Genomic DNA, 17,280 nt, shown 5'->3' on the forward strand with positions numbered 1-17,280 from the left:
GATGTTTAATTAGTTTGTCTTTATTAGACAGACGGCCCGCCTGGTTGTTGTGCGGGATTATTTCTATGTAACCTTCGGCTCTGTGGTATAGGCACGTGTTAGTGCCCGGTTGGGATTGTTTCCCATTGTACATTTTGATTCCCTGTGTTTTGGGAACGTAACTTTTTTGTGAGCACCCTGTGGTGCGTTGGTGCGATTAAAAGACGCGCAGCATTGAACTCTCTGTCTCCTGCATTTGACTCCATACCCGGAGCATTACAGTCAGCACTAGTTTGTATAGTGTTTCTGTTGTTCGATGCGCATTCATTAAACGAGAATGTACGCATACCACGCTGCGCCTTGGTCTACTCATTACGACGACCGTGATAGTCTACACTGCATTTCGAATCAATTTTATGTTATTGTAATGGACAAAAAAACATGCTTTTCTTTCAAAAACAAGGATATTTTCTAAGTGACCCCAAATTTTTGAACGGTAGTGTATATGTTTTGCAGATTATGCTTGCTAACTGTTGGACAAGACATTTTCCTAAAAATATCACCTGCAGGATAATTTCCAGGAGTTTAACTGAGATTGTATAGCTGGTGGAACTGTCGTCAAAACATGTTGCTCTTCCAGAAATCCACTGTGTGCCTCTGTGTATTCCTATCCTGAGGTGGTTGAACTCCATGCCAGTACCACTCTGTTGCCACTAATCCTAAATGTAACCCTTTATCAGAGCCAAGTCAAAATCCTAAATGTAACCCTTTATCAAACAAGAACATAGAAGTATCACTGTTATTTTTAGATTACGGGTCAATGTGTTATCAAATGGCCTAAAATGGGGATCAGTATGGACATACTGCTAATAAAATAAACAGCAGGAAACTTGCTGTGTCACTGCAATGGATGCACTGCATTATACAATGCAGTAATGTAGTGCACATCCTTCAACTTTCACCTCACATATTCACATTGGTTATACAATTTAGATCAGATTACAACCTAGCCACTTAAAAGCTTCTACACCTGCATTGCTTGCTGTTTGGGGTTTTAGGCTGGGTTTCTGTACAGCACTTTGAGATATCAGCTGATGTACGAAGGGCTTATAAATAAATTTGATTTGATTTTGATTTGATTTAATTTGATGGGGCAGTAAAGAAGTGGAGGAATACTGTAGTTAGAGCCATATTGTGTGGGGTAGTGTTTGGAGTAAAACCCTGGTGTCCTTTACTTAAAGTAATTCACACCACACTTGGTTTCAAATAATTTGTTTACAATGATAGACAACAACTTTAGCTGCACTTGATTGAGCTTGCCTTGCACAATGGAACCAATAGAATAGCCCCAAAAGTACAAACGTCACCCATCTGGCATTCCAGGTGGACTAATTGAAATTCTCAAAAGTATTTGAAAGAAAACTAATACTATTTGAAACGAGGTCTCACCCATTCACACAGGGGGAAGGCATCAGTAAACAGTGCCAATGTCTCCAGGATTTAATATTTACATTTTACAGTCCTCCAATGCACACTCTGAAGACCAAACGCTGAGCCTCTCTCCACTGCTATTTCACCACCACTAAACAAGCCCACATCAGCTGTGACGACACCAGCTCTTGTCACTCAGGCCAGCACAAATATGAGTTATTTCCAGCTCAGTAATAAGATAGCTCACTAAGGAGTGAGGCTTTAAAATAACTGATCTGTACTGCTAGCTGGGACTTTAAAAAAAATATTTAGTTTAGGATCGGTCAGTGTGGGATAAACTGGAATAAGTCTGCGTCTAGTGTTAATGTTAGTAGTAGTATGGGTCTGTCTAGGTCTAGAGGCATGCAACCACCTCTCACTACTCTACCCCCATGCATTACGATCTCACAAGCAACCCAGCTTCAGAGTTCAGGGTAATGTGACTGCTGGCATATACGTGAGAAAGGGGGAGGGATGGACGCTGCTGGGCTTTTCCTGGTCTCTTCTTCTGAGAAAAAGGGATACATTCAGGGACTGTGCCCAGGCCCTCTTGCCCCGCCTCCATTCCAGCAATAATCTCAGATGAACAGCAGCAGCTCAGATAGCCTATAAGGTTCTGATCACAAGATACTGTACTGGCACAGTTGCCTCAAGCCTCAAAGTTAGCCCAACACTCCAGATACGTCCCCATCTATATGCATTACAACTTGAATCTAGGACACACTATTTGGCAGAGATGTACAGTACATAAGCTTGGCACCCAGAGCTAGAGACCGCTGGCCGTCTAGAGACCGTGCATTGACACTACATGATACTGTGATACGGTGAACCTGTAATGGAGTTAACTCTTTTAAGGAACACTGTACTTGATGGAAATAGTTCAGTGAGTCACAACTGACTGGACTGAATCAAATATTTTATTATTTGATTTATAGTCAGTTATTTTAACGGAGGTAAGATGTTAAAATGTAGAATTCAGTGTCAGATAGACAGTACCACCACCCAGAGGCCTGGAGATGCCGTGAAGCCTGGCAGTGGTTGTGTACCAGATAGCTCCCTATTTTCTGTATAGTGCACTAGCCTATGGGCCCTGGTCAAAAGTTGTGCATTGTTAAGGGAACAGGGGGCCTTTTGGGAGGCAGTCTGTGTGTATGTGTCACTATTGTCTCTGTCTGCAGCCTCCCATTGTTCCCAGTCTCTGACCCGTGGAGGAACGTCTAGACATCTGACACTTACCTTATCCATACAGGGAACAGATAACCCCCCCCCCCCCCCATCTCTGTTGGCAAGATAGAACACTCTACCAGACCTACTGAGGGCAGCAGTCCAAAAACTGCAGACACTTAATAGGGTGATGTCTCTCTCTGTACACAGCCACATTGGGGTGGCAGGTAGCCTAGTGGTTAGAGCGCTGGGCCAGTAACCGAAAGGTTGCTGAATCAAATCCCTGAGCTGACAAGGTAAAAATATATCGTTCTGCCCCTGAACAAGGCAGTTAACCTTCCCCGGTAGGCCGTCATTGTAAATAAAAATGTTTTCTTAACTGACTTGCCTAGATAAATACAATTTAGCCTTTATCTATCCATGTTTAAATCCCTTGAGGTTAAAGGGAATAATGTAAAAGAGCTTTTGTCTGTAGCAGGTAGAGTTAAGTGTCTTGCTCAAGGGGACAATGACAGGAACACTTGAACTCCCACCAGATTGTTCCTGTCAGCTGGGATTCAAACCAGCAACTCTCCTGTTGTTGGAAACCAGATATCCAAATCAGATATTGTATATGCAATGTGGTCTCAGAGCATTTAGTATTATTCTGTATCTGTTTGTAAATCTGAGACAATCCATTTAGTATGATATCTTATATTTTGTATGGTATGTGTTAATTTGTGGATGTCCATCATCCATTTCAAACGATATGTTATGAATTACACTTCACATGTAATGTTATGAACTGCAATTCATACAACATGTTCCGAATTTGCAAAATGTACAAAGTTTGGAATTTGCTTAAAGTATGATATGTTACGAATTCCAATTTGTTGTGGCTAAAGTTAGCTAGGTGGGTACTAAGGACAACGTTAGCTAGCTGGCTAACGTTAGCTCTAGGGGTTAAGGTTAGGAGTTAGCTAAAAGGGTTAAGGTTTGGGAAAGGGTTAGCTAAAAGGGTTGTGGTTAGGGGAATGGTTAGCTAACATGCTAAGTAGTTGCAAAGTAGCTAAAAAGTAGTAGGTAGTTGCAAAGTTGATAATTAGCTAAAATGCTGAAGAGATCCAACATGGGTTTTGAACACACAATCTTTGAGTTGCTAGATTTTCATTTAGTCTTTAAAAGTAAAGTCTTCTTGACTTTAAAAAAAGGAATGTTTAAAAAAAAGGAAGTAAAAACAATATAATGTGTGTAAACGGATGTAATATAATATAACAACAAAAGTATCATCAGATGTAGTTCAGTAGACTGGAAAAACTGAGATCTTCCAAAATTCGGCAATTAGTCATGTTAGGGGTTTTATGTCCCTCACTCAACTCCGGATAGGAGGATTCGCAGCGTTATTTTCACACGCTGATGCTGTTGTGTACCACGCTGTTTCCACGGACCACATCAGCCCCTGATCACGCGTTGATTCTTCTCCTATTGGTTCCTGTCTTGCACACCTTTGTGTCTGATTGGCTGAAAGTAGAGACCGGCCCCTCTGTATCCACTGTATTTGAAATGATGGCTGAATGGAACTAGAAAAAGGAAAAGGGAAACATCTATTGTAACATTTACCACAAGTCCGACTGTCACACATCACTTCATTAACACAGTGAAGTTACATTCGATACATTGTCTTCGAATATGAGAAAATGTATGTCGTCCTTTGTCGAGCGCCACAACAATGTAAGTAGCTACAATCCTCATTCTCACTGAAGGCTTTTAGGAAATCACTAACGTTAGGGTGATGTTAGATGATGAAATGTTGTTTATTTATTTTTTAAAGTGCATCTATCTCTTTGAAATACGTCTAGAATGTAAACAGAACTTTTTGAGATCTGTTTAGTAATAATAAGTGGATGTTGAGATTTAGTTGAATTTGTTGGAGGGGGGGCACAAATTCTGAACTCCTCATGAGGGGCCGCAGTGGCTGGCGGTTCTGCGTAACCACATCCATACCCACACATGCAGTCAACTGATTTGAGCAATCAATCCATTTGTGAAGTTAAATGACTGAACTCTCTTCACTATAGTAAATGTATTATACCAGTAGCCAGGGCTGGCCCTAGCCTTTTCGGGGCCCTATGCGAGCAAAACATGTTACTTGTTTACTTGACAGCAGAGATACATTTTTTTAGTTTTAAAGTTAATTTATTGCAATTCTATACCGTTTGCCGTTGCACAAAGGGGCTCCTTAGTGGCGCAGTGGTTTATCTCAGTGCTAGAGGCGTCACTCCAGACCCTGGTTCAATCCTGGGCTGTATCACAACCAGCTGTGATCAGCAGTCCCATAGGGTGGTGCACAATTGGCCCAGCGGTCATTGTAAAATAAGAATTTGTTTTTAACTGAGTTGCCTAGTTAAATAAAAACAGAGTAAATGTTTCAGTTTTAAAGCAAGTTTTCTGCAACACATTTCTCATAGGGCAGAGAGAAAATGTCAACATTTTCTAACAAATTTCATGCAATTCTACTCATTTTTCAATGGGGCGGAGAGAGATTTGAGCAGTTTTAAAGTGAATTTCCTGCAATTCTACACAGTTTGCAATGACTAATGCTATGTTTATATGATTTCTGAGTGAGAGTGACTAACAAAATCAATGGGGGCCCCCTGGAGGTTAGGGCACGTGCCTTCTGTACCCAGTTGGTATTCGGCCATGATTACTATGTTTAGATAGTTGGCTAGACTAACTTAGCATTCAAAAAATTGTTAGCAGACATTGCTAATTGAGTGACTGTCAGTGACTGACATATCAAGAGAAAAACTGCTGATGCACAACCAAATTTAGAAATTTTACCATGATCCTGAAGCCTACAAATAGGCCAGTTGACAATCCCTGATTTACATATTCTGTTAGTATTGGTTGACAAGTAAATCAATTATGTAAGGTATCTAAAGATTTACTGAAGTGTATAGAGAAAAGCTACTGACACAGCATGAGCATTGTGTTTATTAACCAGCTGAAGAATAATGAGAGTTGTTCCAATCATAATTTTCTTTGCTTCTTTATGGACGGAAAAGTAATTGACAAAAATCATTTCATATTTCACTTTAAACTTTTGATATTTATAATATCACCTTTCAACTAATGTCTAATGAGCTTGTATGTCTTTGGAGAAAGGATAATTATGGATCACAGGGACTAGGTACATGACATTATGATGACATACATGAGTATACCAAACATTAGGAACACCTTCCTAATATTGAGTTGCACCCCTCCTTTTCCCCTCACAACCAAAGCCGCGGTAAGTAGGGGTGCTGAGGGTGCTGCAGCACCGCCTGAAAAATCAGAATAAAACAAATATATATAATTTTACCACAAAAGTAGCAAACTGGGCCTCAATGGTCCTGTATCAGGGATGCTGGCCCATGTTGCCTCCAATGCTTCCCACAATTGTGTCAAGTTGGCTGGATGTCCATTGGATGGTGGACCATTCTTAATACACATGGGAAACTGTTGAGCGTGAAAAACCCAGCAGCGTTGCATTTCTTGACACAAACCGGTGCGCCTGGTTCCTACTACCATACCCTGTTCAAACGCACTGAAATATTTTGTCTTGCCCACTTACCCTCTGAATGGCACATACAGTGCCTTGCGAAAGTATTCGCCCCCCTTGAACTTTGCGACCTTTTGCCACATTTCAGGCTTCAAACATAAAGATATACAACTGTATTTTTTTTGTGAAGAATCAACAACAAGTGGGACACAATCATGAAGTGGAACGACATTTATTGGATATTTCAAACTTTTTTAACAAATCAAAAACTGAAAAATTGGGCGTGCAAAATTATTCAGCCCCCTTAAGTTAATACTTTGTAGCGCCACCTTTTGCTGCGATTACAGCTGTAAGTCGCTTGGGGTATGTCTCTATCAGTTTTGCACATCGAGAGACTGACATTTTTTCCCATTCCTCCTTGCACACAGCTCGAGCTCAGTGAGGTTGGATGGAGAGCATTTGTGAACAGCAGTTTTCAGTTCTTTCCACAGATTCTCGATTGGATTCAGGTCTGGACTTTGACTTGGCCATTCTAACACCTGGATATGTTTATTTTTGAACCATTTCATTGTAGATTTTGCTTTATGTTTTGGATCATTGTCTTGTTGGAAGACAAATCTCCGTCCCAGTCTCAGGTCTTTTGCAGACTCCATCAGGTTTTCTTCCAGAATGGTCCTGTATTTGGCTCCATCCATCTTCCCATCAATTTTAACCATCTTCCCTGTTCCTGCTGAAGAAAAGCAGGCCCGGCAGGAGATGGCAGAGCTAGCATGTTGGAGTGAACGGCTGTGCGTGAGAGGCTCCTGCAACTTTTTTGCGAAATAATCTCATTTAACCTACTTTATGGCACTTTTTACAACAAACGTTTCTTTCTAATACAAGATTGTAACTTTTTATATGAAAATGCCGAGTAATAAGCGACCAAAAGACAATAAATCCACAGCGGAGGCCTACTCCCCACTAAACAACGAGACAGACATGGCGGGAGGCACATGCAACAACGTGACACTTACAGAACTTACCCGGGCTTTGGGGGAGCTACGTGTTGCTATAGCTGAGGATCTTAAGGCCACTATTGCTGAACTGGACACCAAAATCGAGAGCATCATTCGAACGGTCGCTTCGCATGGCCAGAGTATTGTGGACCTTGAGAAAGCTTCTGAATTCAACGCTGGTAGGATCGACGAGTTAGAGAAGCTATGCACGTCATTGCAGGATACTGTGCAGAGGCTTTCTGTGAAAGTGGTGGACCTGGAGGGCCGATCCAGACGTAATAACCTTCGCGTTGTTGGTCTGGCAGAGGGGGTAGAGGCGGGCTCTCGCCCCACCGACTTCTTCGCCAAGCTATTGAAGGATGCAATGGGATCGGATGTTTTGGATTCGGATCCCCAGCTGAACCGCGCACATCGCTCCCTTGTCCCAGTGCCTGGACCGGGCAAACGTCCTCGCCCAGTAATCATCTGTTGTCACAGTTTCAAGACCAAGGATCTTATCCTGCGTGAAGCTCGAATGATGGGCAACCTGTCACATAAAGGGCATCCATTCCGTGTCTATGAGGATTATGCGCCCGATGTGGCAAAGCATCGCGCCGACTACAGAGATGTCATGACCAAACTCTACAAACTCCATCTTCGCCCAGCCTTACTCTTCCCTGCAAGACTAAGAATTACCCCGCCTTCCGGTGAGAAGATTTGGCTCTCCTCGGTTTTGGACGCAGAGAAGTTTATCCGGGGATATACACCAATCCCCCGTACAGGTTAGAGTGCCTTGTTATTGCGTGTTAGGGTCTGCTCATGGACTCGAATCCATACTATACCATATTGGGTGAAAACGTATTAAACGGGCTCAAGAAGGGCTACCGAACATGTAAGACGCTGAGCAGACCAATGGATGGCGGTCAGAGCTCTCAATTAACGTTACATTCACTTTCATCCCGGCTGTGCCCAGCGATGCATATTTTTTACTTCCAGGTTTGATCACTGACACCTTCGGACGGATATACTTATACTCCCCCACTTTTGTTTTTGTTTCGTTATTTATTTTACAATCCTTACATTATTCTTACTACCATACCATTTATTTATTGCTTGCAGGGGACTGTGGGTGATGGTTGGGAGGGGGCAGACACCTGGTAGCAAGTTGATGTTTTGTGCCGTTCTGCCTTTGTCTGGCCGTGGGCCTCTCTCCCGACTAGAGTCCCACCAGCCCTCTGTAGTGCTTATGTCTGTGTAGGTGTGCGTACATATAATTACTATTTGTACTTTATTACTATTTTCTCTTAGCATTTTAGTATTATGTATGTGTATATTTTAAATCAGTGTAGATTGTTATTCTGGGGTATGAATGTTTGTATGTGTATATGTGCATATGGATGTATATACATATTCTTTAAATATATATTTTTATATATGATTTTTTTGTGTGGGTATGTATACATACATGTATATGTATGTATATGTGTGTGTATGTGTATATATATATATATGTGTGTGTATATGTGTGTATGTATGTGTGTATGTATATGTGTATGTATATGTGTATATATTTATGTATGTATGTGTGTATATGTGTGTATGTGTGTGTATGTGTATGTATATGTGTATATATTTATGTATGTATGTGTGTGTATGTGTGTGTGTATGTATGTATGTATATATATACAGTGCCTTGCGAAAGTATTCGGCCCCCTTGAACTTTGCGACCTTTTGCCACATTTCAGGCTTCAAACATAAAGATATAAAACTGTATTTTTTTGTGAAGAATCAACAACAGGTGGGACACAATCATGAAGTGGAACAACATTTATTGGATATTTCAAACTTTTTTAACAAATCAAAAACTGAAATATTGGGCGTGCAATATGATTCAGCCCCTTTAAGTTAATACTTTGTAGCGCCACCTTTTGCTGCGATTACAGCTGTAAGTCGCTTGGGGTATGTCTCTATCAGTTTTGCACATTGAGAGACTGAAATTGTTTCCCATTCCTCCTTGCAAAACAGCTCGAGCTCAGTGAGGTTGGATGGAGAGCATTTGTGAACAGCAGTTTTCAGTTCTTTCCACAGATTCTCGATTGGATTCAGGTCTGGACTTTGACTTGGCCATTCTAACACCTGGATATGTTTATTTTTGAACCATTCCATTGTAAATTTTGCTTTATGTTTTGGATCATTGTCTTGTTGGAAGACAAATCTCCGTCCCAGTCTCAGGTCTTTTGCAGACTCCATCAGATTTTCTTCCAGAATGGTCCTGTATTTGGCTCCATCCATCTTCCCATCAATTTTAACCATCTTCCCTGTCCCTGCTGAAGAAAAGCAGGCCCAAACCATGATGCTGCCACCACCATGTTTGACAGTGGGGATGGTGTGTTCAGCTGTGTTGCTTTTACGCCAAACATAACGTTTTGCATTGTTGCTAAAAAGTTCAATTTTGGTTTCATCTGACCAGAGCACCTTCTTCCACATGTTTGGTGTGTCTCCCAGGTGGCTTGTGGCAAACTTTAAACAACACTTTTTATGGATATCTTTAAGAAATGGCTTTCTTCTTGCCACTCTTCCATAAAGGCCAGATTTGTGCAATATACGACTGATTGTTGTCCTATGGACAGAGTCTCCCACCTCAGCTGTAGATCTCTGCAGTTCATCCAGAGTGATCATGGGCCTCTTGGCTGCATCTCTGATCAGTCTTCTCCTTGTATGAGCTGAAAGTTTAGAGGGACGGCCAGGTCTTGGTAGATTTGCAGTGGTCTGATACTCCTTCCATTTCAATATTATCGCTTGCACAGTGCTCCTTGGGATGTTTAAAGCTTGGGAAATCTTTTTGTATCCAAATCCGGCTTTAAATTTCTTCACAACAGTATCTCGGACCTGCCTGGTGTGTTCCTTGTTCTTCATGATGCTCTCTGCGCTTTTAACGGACCTCTGAGACTATCACAGTGCAGGTGCATTTATACGGAGACTTGATTACACACAGGTGGATTGTATTTATCATCATTAGTCATTTAGGTCAACATTGGATCATTCAGAGATCCTCACTGAACTTCTGGAGAGAGTTTGCTGCACTGAAAGTAAAGGGGCTGAATAATTTTGCACGCCCAATTTTTCAGTTTTTGATTTGTTAAAAAAGTTTGAAATATCCAATAAATGTCGTTCCACTTCATGATTGTGTCCCATTTGTTGTTTATTCTTCACAAAAAAATACAGTTTTATATCTTTATGTTTGAAGCCTGAAATGTGGCAAAAGGTCGCAAAGTTCAAGGGGGCCGAATACTTTCGCAAGGCACTGTATATATATATATATATATATATATATATATATATAAAATGTATATATATATATATATATATATATATATAAAATGTATATATATGTATTTATTTTTTATTAAACATATTTTGTTTATGGGGGGAACGTTTAATTTAACAAATCCTTGTTCCGATCTCCTGACCCATAGTATGTAAAGGTACGGCTGACTATGTCGGTTGCGGATGGTTTATGTTTTGACCGGCAGTGCTCAGCAATATAATCTTGAGGCTATATCTTGCTTAACTCTGGGATTGACCCAGGATGACGCTTAAATGCGCAATATGTTTAAGTTGCAACTTATTCGGTTTAGGTTTATTAGATGCTAACTGAACACTTAACTCGCGGGAGCCTCCTCAGTTCATATGTTAGTAGAAGTTCTAGGATAGTGAGAGGTGAACGTATTGTTGGGATTTTATTTTTGTTTTACCTCTTGTTCGAGGTCACGCCGTGCTTTTTTGGCATCGGCCAGACAATGTGTTTATTATTTTTATTTTTCCTTTTTTTTCTCTCCTGTTTGTACATGCCTGTTAAATGTGGGTTGATGGGGGGGTAAATGTTGGGGAAATTAGGGGAACAGGGTGGGAAGTAAAGGTGCTTGCAGGGGGGGAGGGGTGGGTTGGATACTGCTCGGGTGTAGGTGCTACATATGCTGATCGTGATGGTTTGGTGCGCTTTCTTACCTTTTTATCAAGTTACATGGTATGCAGGCCACCATAGGAACTACAAACGAGAGGAGGGCGGGGCTTACATTCACTTCCTGGAATGTCAAGGGTTTAAACGAACCAATTAAGAGGGGCAAGGTCCTAGCCCACTTGAAAGCACTCTCGTCTGATATTATATTTTTGCAAGAAACCCATCTGAAGAATAACTCTCATAGCAGACTTAAGTGTAGGTGGGTGGGGCAAGTGTATCACTAACTTCTCTGCCAAAACGAGAGGCACAGCGATTCTGGTACGGAAAGGAATTCCCTTTCTACATAAAACCACTATTGCGGATAAAGAGGGTCGGTATGTGATCGCAATAGGAGAAATCCACTCTACCTCAGTAACTCTACTAAATATCTATGGGCCAAACATTGACAACCCCTCTTTTTTCAAAAGAGTCCTTGCCCTGATTCCAGATATCTCCCATACTAACCTGGTCATTGGAGGGGACCTTAACTGTGTGCTAGACCAATATTTGGATAGATCCTCTACCCGGCGAACCCCTACCTCCTATTCAAGCGAATTCTTGAATACCTACATAAAAAATTCAAACTTATTTGATATATGGAGGATCGCTAACCCTACGGGTAGGGAATACTCCTTTTACTCTCATGTTCACAAGGTTTACACTCGAATTGACTACTTTTTGTTGGATGCTAGACTACTCCCCTATACCTGTAATGTGAGGTATCATGATATTATAATCTCGGACCACAGTCCACTCACCTTCTCCCTGAGATTGGGTGACATTGTACCAAACGAGAGGGTCTGGAGGTTGAATCCTCAGCTCCTCACAGAACCAACATTCTGTGAATATCTTAAAGACCAAATTACATTTTTCTTTGATACCAACGATAACACAGAGACCTCCCCAGCATTATTGTGGGAAACACTGAAGGCTTATCTGAGAGGCTGTATCATCTCCTTTCAGGCTGCCAGGAGTAGGCAAAACAGAGGAAAACTGGAAGAACTGGAGGGACAAATTCACTTACTGGATAGGGAGAATGCTAGCCACCCATCTATGGAGAAACATAACAAAAATTACCTCTTTAAAATTTGAATATAATCAGATTCTCTCAGCTAAAATTGCTAAATCTTTTCTCTATGCCAAGCAAAAATATTTTGAGTTTGGTGACAAACCACACAAATTACTCGCCAGACAACTTCGAAAAAATGTGAGTGACCGAATGATTCACAGGGTTAAATCTGCATCTGGGGAATTACTCTCTTCCCCCAAAGACATCAATGACAGATTCCGGCAGTTTTATGAGACTCTATATACATCTGAAGCGGATCCTAACCCCTTAATTATGCAAACATTTTTGGAGGACTGTAATCTTCCTGCCCTGAACCAGGATGATTCTTACTTCCTGAATAAGGAAATATTTCTTGATGAAATTCGAGAAACAATTAAATCTCTAAAGAGTGGCAAGACCCCGGGCCCAGATGGATACCCTGGTGAATTCTATAAAACATTCAGCAACATGCTCTCTCCCTATCTGCACAAAATGTTGGTTCAGGCCAATGAGGATGGAGCTCTCCCTTCTACTTTGGACGAAGCGTTCATTACAGTTATACATAAGAAGGGTAAAGATCCAGAAGAGGTAGGGTCATACAGACCAATATCTCTCCTTAATACAGACCAAAAGATTTTAGCAAAAACTCTGGCTAACAGGCTTAGCACTTTATTTGGCAAATTGGTCCATTCGGATCAGACCGGCTTTATCCCTAACAGAAACTCATTCTTCAATCTCAGGCGCCTCTTCAATATTATGTATTCTCAGAGGTTACCCAACGTGGACCTTGCCGTCATATCTCTTGACGCCGAAAAGGCCTTTGACCAAGTTGAGTGGCCCTATCTATTCAAGGTCCTACAGAAATGTAATATTGGAGATAGGTTCATAAATTGGATCCAGCTTTTATATAGGAACCCCTGTGCCAGAATACTCACTAACCAATCATTGTCGCCCCGATTTAACCTCAACAGGGGGACAAGGCAGGGTTGTGCGCTGTCGCCTATGCTCTTCGCCCTAATTATCGAACCGCTCGCTCAGACGATTAGATCTCATGCAGCAATACACGGCTATAATACTAAAGATACTCTAAATAAGATCTCCCTATACACAGATGACATCCTCCTCTATGTAACAGAACCCCAGGCTAGTATCCCAGCTATTCTTGATGTGATCAATTTGTTTGGTACCTTCTCGGGATACAGAATAAATTGGAACAAGAGTGAATTAATGCCCATACGGTCGCAAAATACCTCCTGGCTAGAACATCTCCCATGTAAGTTATCTTCAGAAAAATGTACCTACCTAGGAATTGTAGTTACCAAACAATACTCCTTACTATTTAAAGAGAATTTCCCCTCTCTGATACAAAAACTCAAAGCAAACATACTACTTTGGAGAACTCTCCCAATTTCTCTGCTCGGAATAATTAATGCCATTAAAATGGTCTTCCTCCCACAACTGCTCTACCTATATCAGAACATCCCAGTATTCATACCTAAATCCTTTCATAAACAACTGGACTCAATTATAGAACACACAGGATAGGTAAAAAACACCTCTGTAAATCCAAGATGGAAGGAGGATTGTCTCTCCCAAATGTTATATTTTCTATATTAACTTCTTCACAACAGTATCTCGGACCTGCCTGGTGTGTTCCTTGTTCTTCATGATGCTCTCTGCGCTTTTAACGGACCTCTGAGACTATCACAGTGCAGGTGCATTTATACGGAGACTTGATTACACACAGGTGGATTGTATTTATCATCATTAGTCATTTAGGTCAACATTGGATCATTCAGAGATCCTCACTGAGCTTCTGGAGAGAGTTTGCTGCACTGAAAGTAAAGTGGCTGAATAATTTTGTACGCCCAATTTTTCAGTTTTTGATTTGTTAAAAAAGTTTGAAATATCCAATAAATGTCGTTCCACTTCATGATTGTGTCCCACTTGTTGTTGATTCTTCACAAAAAAATACAGTTTTATATCTTTATGTTTGAAGCCTGAAATGTGGCAAAAGGTCGCAAAGTTCAAGGGGGCCGAATACTTTCGCAAGGCACTGTATAAACAATCCATGTCTCAATTATCTCAAGGCTTAAAAAACCTTCTTTAACCTGTCTCCTCCCCTTCATCTACACTGATTGAAGTGGATTTAACAAGTGACATTAATAAGAGATCATAGCTTTCACTTGGATTCACCTGATCAGTCAATATCATGGAAAGAGCAGGTGTTCTTAATGTTTTGTACACTCAGTGTATATTCCTTTATCTGCTAACAGAGTGACACCGTGGAAGTTGATGAGCTGTACTATCCTGGCAGTCAGAACCATGAAGAGTCCCAGTGTCACCCTATGGCCGTGGGAGACATGGAGGCGGTGGAGGCTCTTATGTTTATGAACACCCACTGGAAAGCCAGGACTTCCAGGAGCTTCAAGCATAGACAGTTCCGACCTCTGACCCCTTCCCCTGACTTCTCAGAGGATGACTCTCATCTCTCATTTGACCCGGCTGAGGTTTGTGAGTCTCTGGTAAATTTCCTGTGTTACTTTGTGTGTGTTCTCTCAAGTTCTGTCACATGCATTCACTGTGATAATCCTCCATACTAAGTGAAATGTAATAAATATAACCTCACACAATGTAGAGACTATATCGTTTCGTAACCACTTCAGGTTTTTTCCCCCCTCTGTCTCAGTGTATGACCCCGCCATACAGCCCGCCAAACTTTGAGGCCATTCACAGTCATCCTGCTCCAGAGACAGTACAGACCTCCTGGTGCCAGAGACATAACCCACAGCCAGCACAGCAAGGCTTGACACAGCCACAGATGGTCAGCCAGCCCCGATCACAGGCCACCAGTGTGATCCGTCACACTGCAGACGCACAACACTGCAGCTGGAGCATCTGTCCAGCCGCCCCCCTGGAGCAGAGACTAAACCAACCCCTGCCTCCCCAGCCCCAGCCAAGCCCAGACAGCATCAACAACCCCCTGGCAGATAGGCTATCTGGCAGGGGCTCCAAAGGGAACATGACACCCCTTGACTCCTCTGCTGAACCGGCTGCCATCCAGGCTCCGGTTACTGTAACTCTGCCAGCCTCTGTTGGTAAATTCCACCAACCTACATCGGTGTCCCCTGTCAACTGTAGGGTTTCTCCTGTTCCGGTTTATTGCCAGATACTACCTGTTGTGCCAATTGCAACGAACAGTCATATTCCAATGGTTACCACCACCATGGTGGCGGCAACCAGTCACCAACAACAGTCAGCAGCAGTTGGTCCTCCTTCATTCTTCTTCATGGGTGACCAGGTGACAAAGGGCCCTATCATCTTCTTGGTTCCCCGGCCAGTTGTCGGGATCCAGCCGTCAGTGCTGACATCTGGTGGCACCAAGCTGCCAGCCATCGCCCCAGCGCCAGGCTTCACCTCAGTGGTCCAGCGGAGCAGCCTGCAGCCTGCTGAGGTGTCCAGAGTCCGCAGCCATATCTGCCCCCACGAGGACTGTGGCAAGACCTACTTTAAGAGCTCCCACCTCAAGGCTCACATGAGGACTCACACAGGTAAGACAGGGCTTGTGGCGAGTGTGGTTTAAATGTTACAAATTCAGGTAGTGGCCTTTTTGTTTACAAGTAACACAAGCATTACATATTGTAGGAATAACAACAGAGTTTATCTCAGGTTTTTTTTTTAAGTTGGTGTTCTTTTCTTTGGCTTCCTCTTGCTACCTTATTGGTGCTGTAATTGCACTAAAGCCACAACGTTCAAAGACCTCCTTATATACCGTAACAACAAGGTCAGGTAATCACCCTCTTAGCCTGTATGGCTGACTGTGTGTGTGTCCTGCTGTAACACTAGTCTTTCCTCTATGTGTTCTGCTCAGGTGAGAAACCTTTCAAATGCAGGTGGGACGGCTGTGAGAGACGCTTCGCTCGATCCGATGAGCTATCACGCCACCGTAGAACCCACACGGGAGAGAAGCGTTTCGCCTGCCCCATGTGCCACAGCCGTTTCATGCGTAGCGACCACCTGGCCAAGCACGCCCGTCGACACCTGGCCACCAAGAAGGTGCCCTGTTGGCAGATGGGAGTCTGTCACAGCGGTGATGTTACACATGCAGTGTTTTCCGCACCGTTCCTTCGTCCTCTGCCCAGAATAAACTCTTGCCTCAAAGACACTGTAGAATAAGCTATTTCGTCATTAGATGGGAACTCATTCACTGTGATACTGTTCACTGAAGACTTCAATGCACATCAATGCAATTAATTACATGTTGAATTCTTTAAAAACTAAAGTTGTTTGACATGTTTAAAGTTTCTTGACTTACAGTTTCATATTTCATTCAGGTCCACTTGAGATTACGTTGTTATTGGCAGTTTAATGTGTGATGAATGATAGCAGGGTTTTTACTCATTTACATTACGTTTGATCAACTCTTACTTGTTGAAGATTATGCTAATATTATTGTTTACAACTGTGCTTTAAACTACTGACAAGACAAGATCAACCTCTTTGCATGTGGTTGTAGTGGTGGCAACTGTCCGATCTTTCTGTGGCAACCTCCAAAGTGTGGAGCAAGGTACAGAAATGTAGAAGTCAAATCTGTGAACAACTAGAGGCTTAGATAGACTCTTTCTGAATCTCTGAGCCTACCAAATAAGTCAATAACCGTTATGGATTGCAAAACTATGCTTAACTATTAGATCTTGTACATTAATTGTTTTTCTACCTAGTGAATGTGATCAATACACTGTATATTTAATATTCATGAGAATTGTTTGGCCAAAGAAAGAATGTTATAGAAAAGTTTGTATATTTAACTTGACTAAATTACATAAATTTTCATTGTTTTGTTACAGGTGAAATAAAATGTGTAAAACTTGACTAGTTTGTTGTATTTGTGTTGAATTCAAATCAAATGTTTTTTGTCACACGTGCCAAATACAACCGGTGTAGACCTTACATTGAAATTCTTACTTACAAGCTCTTAACCAACAATGCAGTTCAAGAAATAGTTAACAAAATATTTACTAAAGAGATAATTTGTACAAGTAGGTAGAGGTAAAGTGACTGCATAGATAATTAACAGCAAGTATTAGCAGTGTAAAAACAAAGGTGTGGGGGGGTCAGTATA

At 41.8% G+C, this 17,280-nt stretch overlaps 1 protein-coding gene across 2 annotated transcripts; it reads left to right on the plus strand.

Annotated features, from left to right (window-relative positions):
• The first annotated feature begins 4,046 nt into the window (after positions 1–4,046).
• Positions 4,047–17,030, plus strand: LOC110485466 (Krueppel-like factor 10). 2 transcript variants are annotated; one of them, XM_021556549.3, is made up of 4 exons: positions 4,047–4,323; positions 14,435–14,683; positions 14,848–15,709; positions 16,030–17,030. In XM_021556549.3, the coding sequence occupies exons 1-4, from the start codon at positions 4,282–4,284 to the stop codon at positions 16,332–16,334; spliced, it is 1,458 nt and encodes a 485-aa protein (XP_021412224.2). In that variant the 5' UTR covers positions 4,047–4,281; the 3' UTR covers positions 16,335–17,030. The 2 variants fall into 2 exon arrangements, with proteins under 2 accessions (XP_021412224.2, XP_021412230.2); XM_021556555.3 differs by having other exon boundaries at positions 4,140–4,323; positions 14,435–14,668.
• The last annotated feature ends 250 nt before the right edge of the window (positions 17,031–17,280 follow it).

This window comes from Oncorhynchus mykiss, chromosome 2 (genome assembly GCF_057628025.1).
Source record: "Oncorhynchus mykiss isolate SJ-2025 chromosome 2, ASM5762802v1, whole genome shotgun sequence".
Lineage (NCBI taxonomy): Eukaryota > Metazoa > Chordata > Actinopteri > Salmoniformes > Salmonidae > Oncorhynchus > Oncorhynchus mykiss.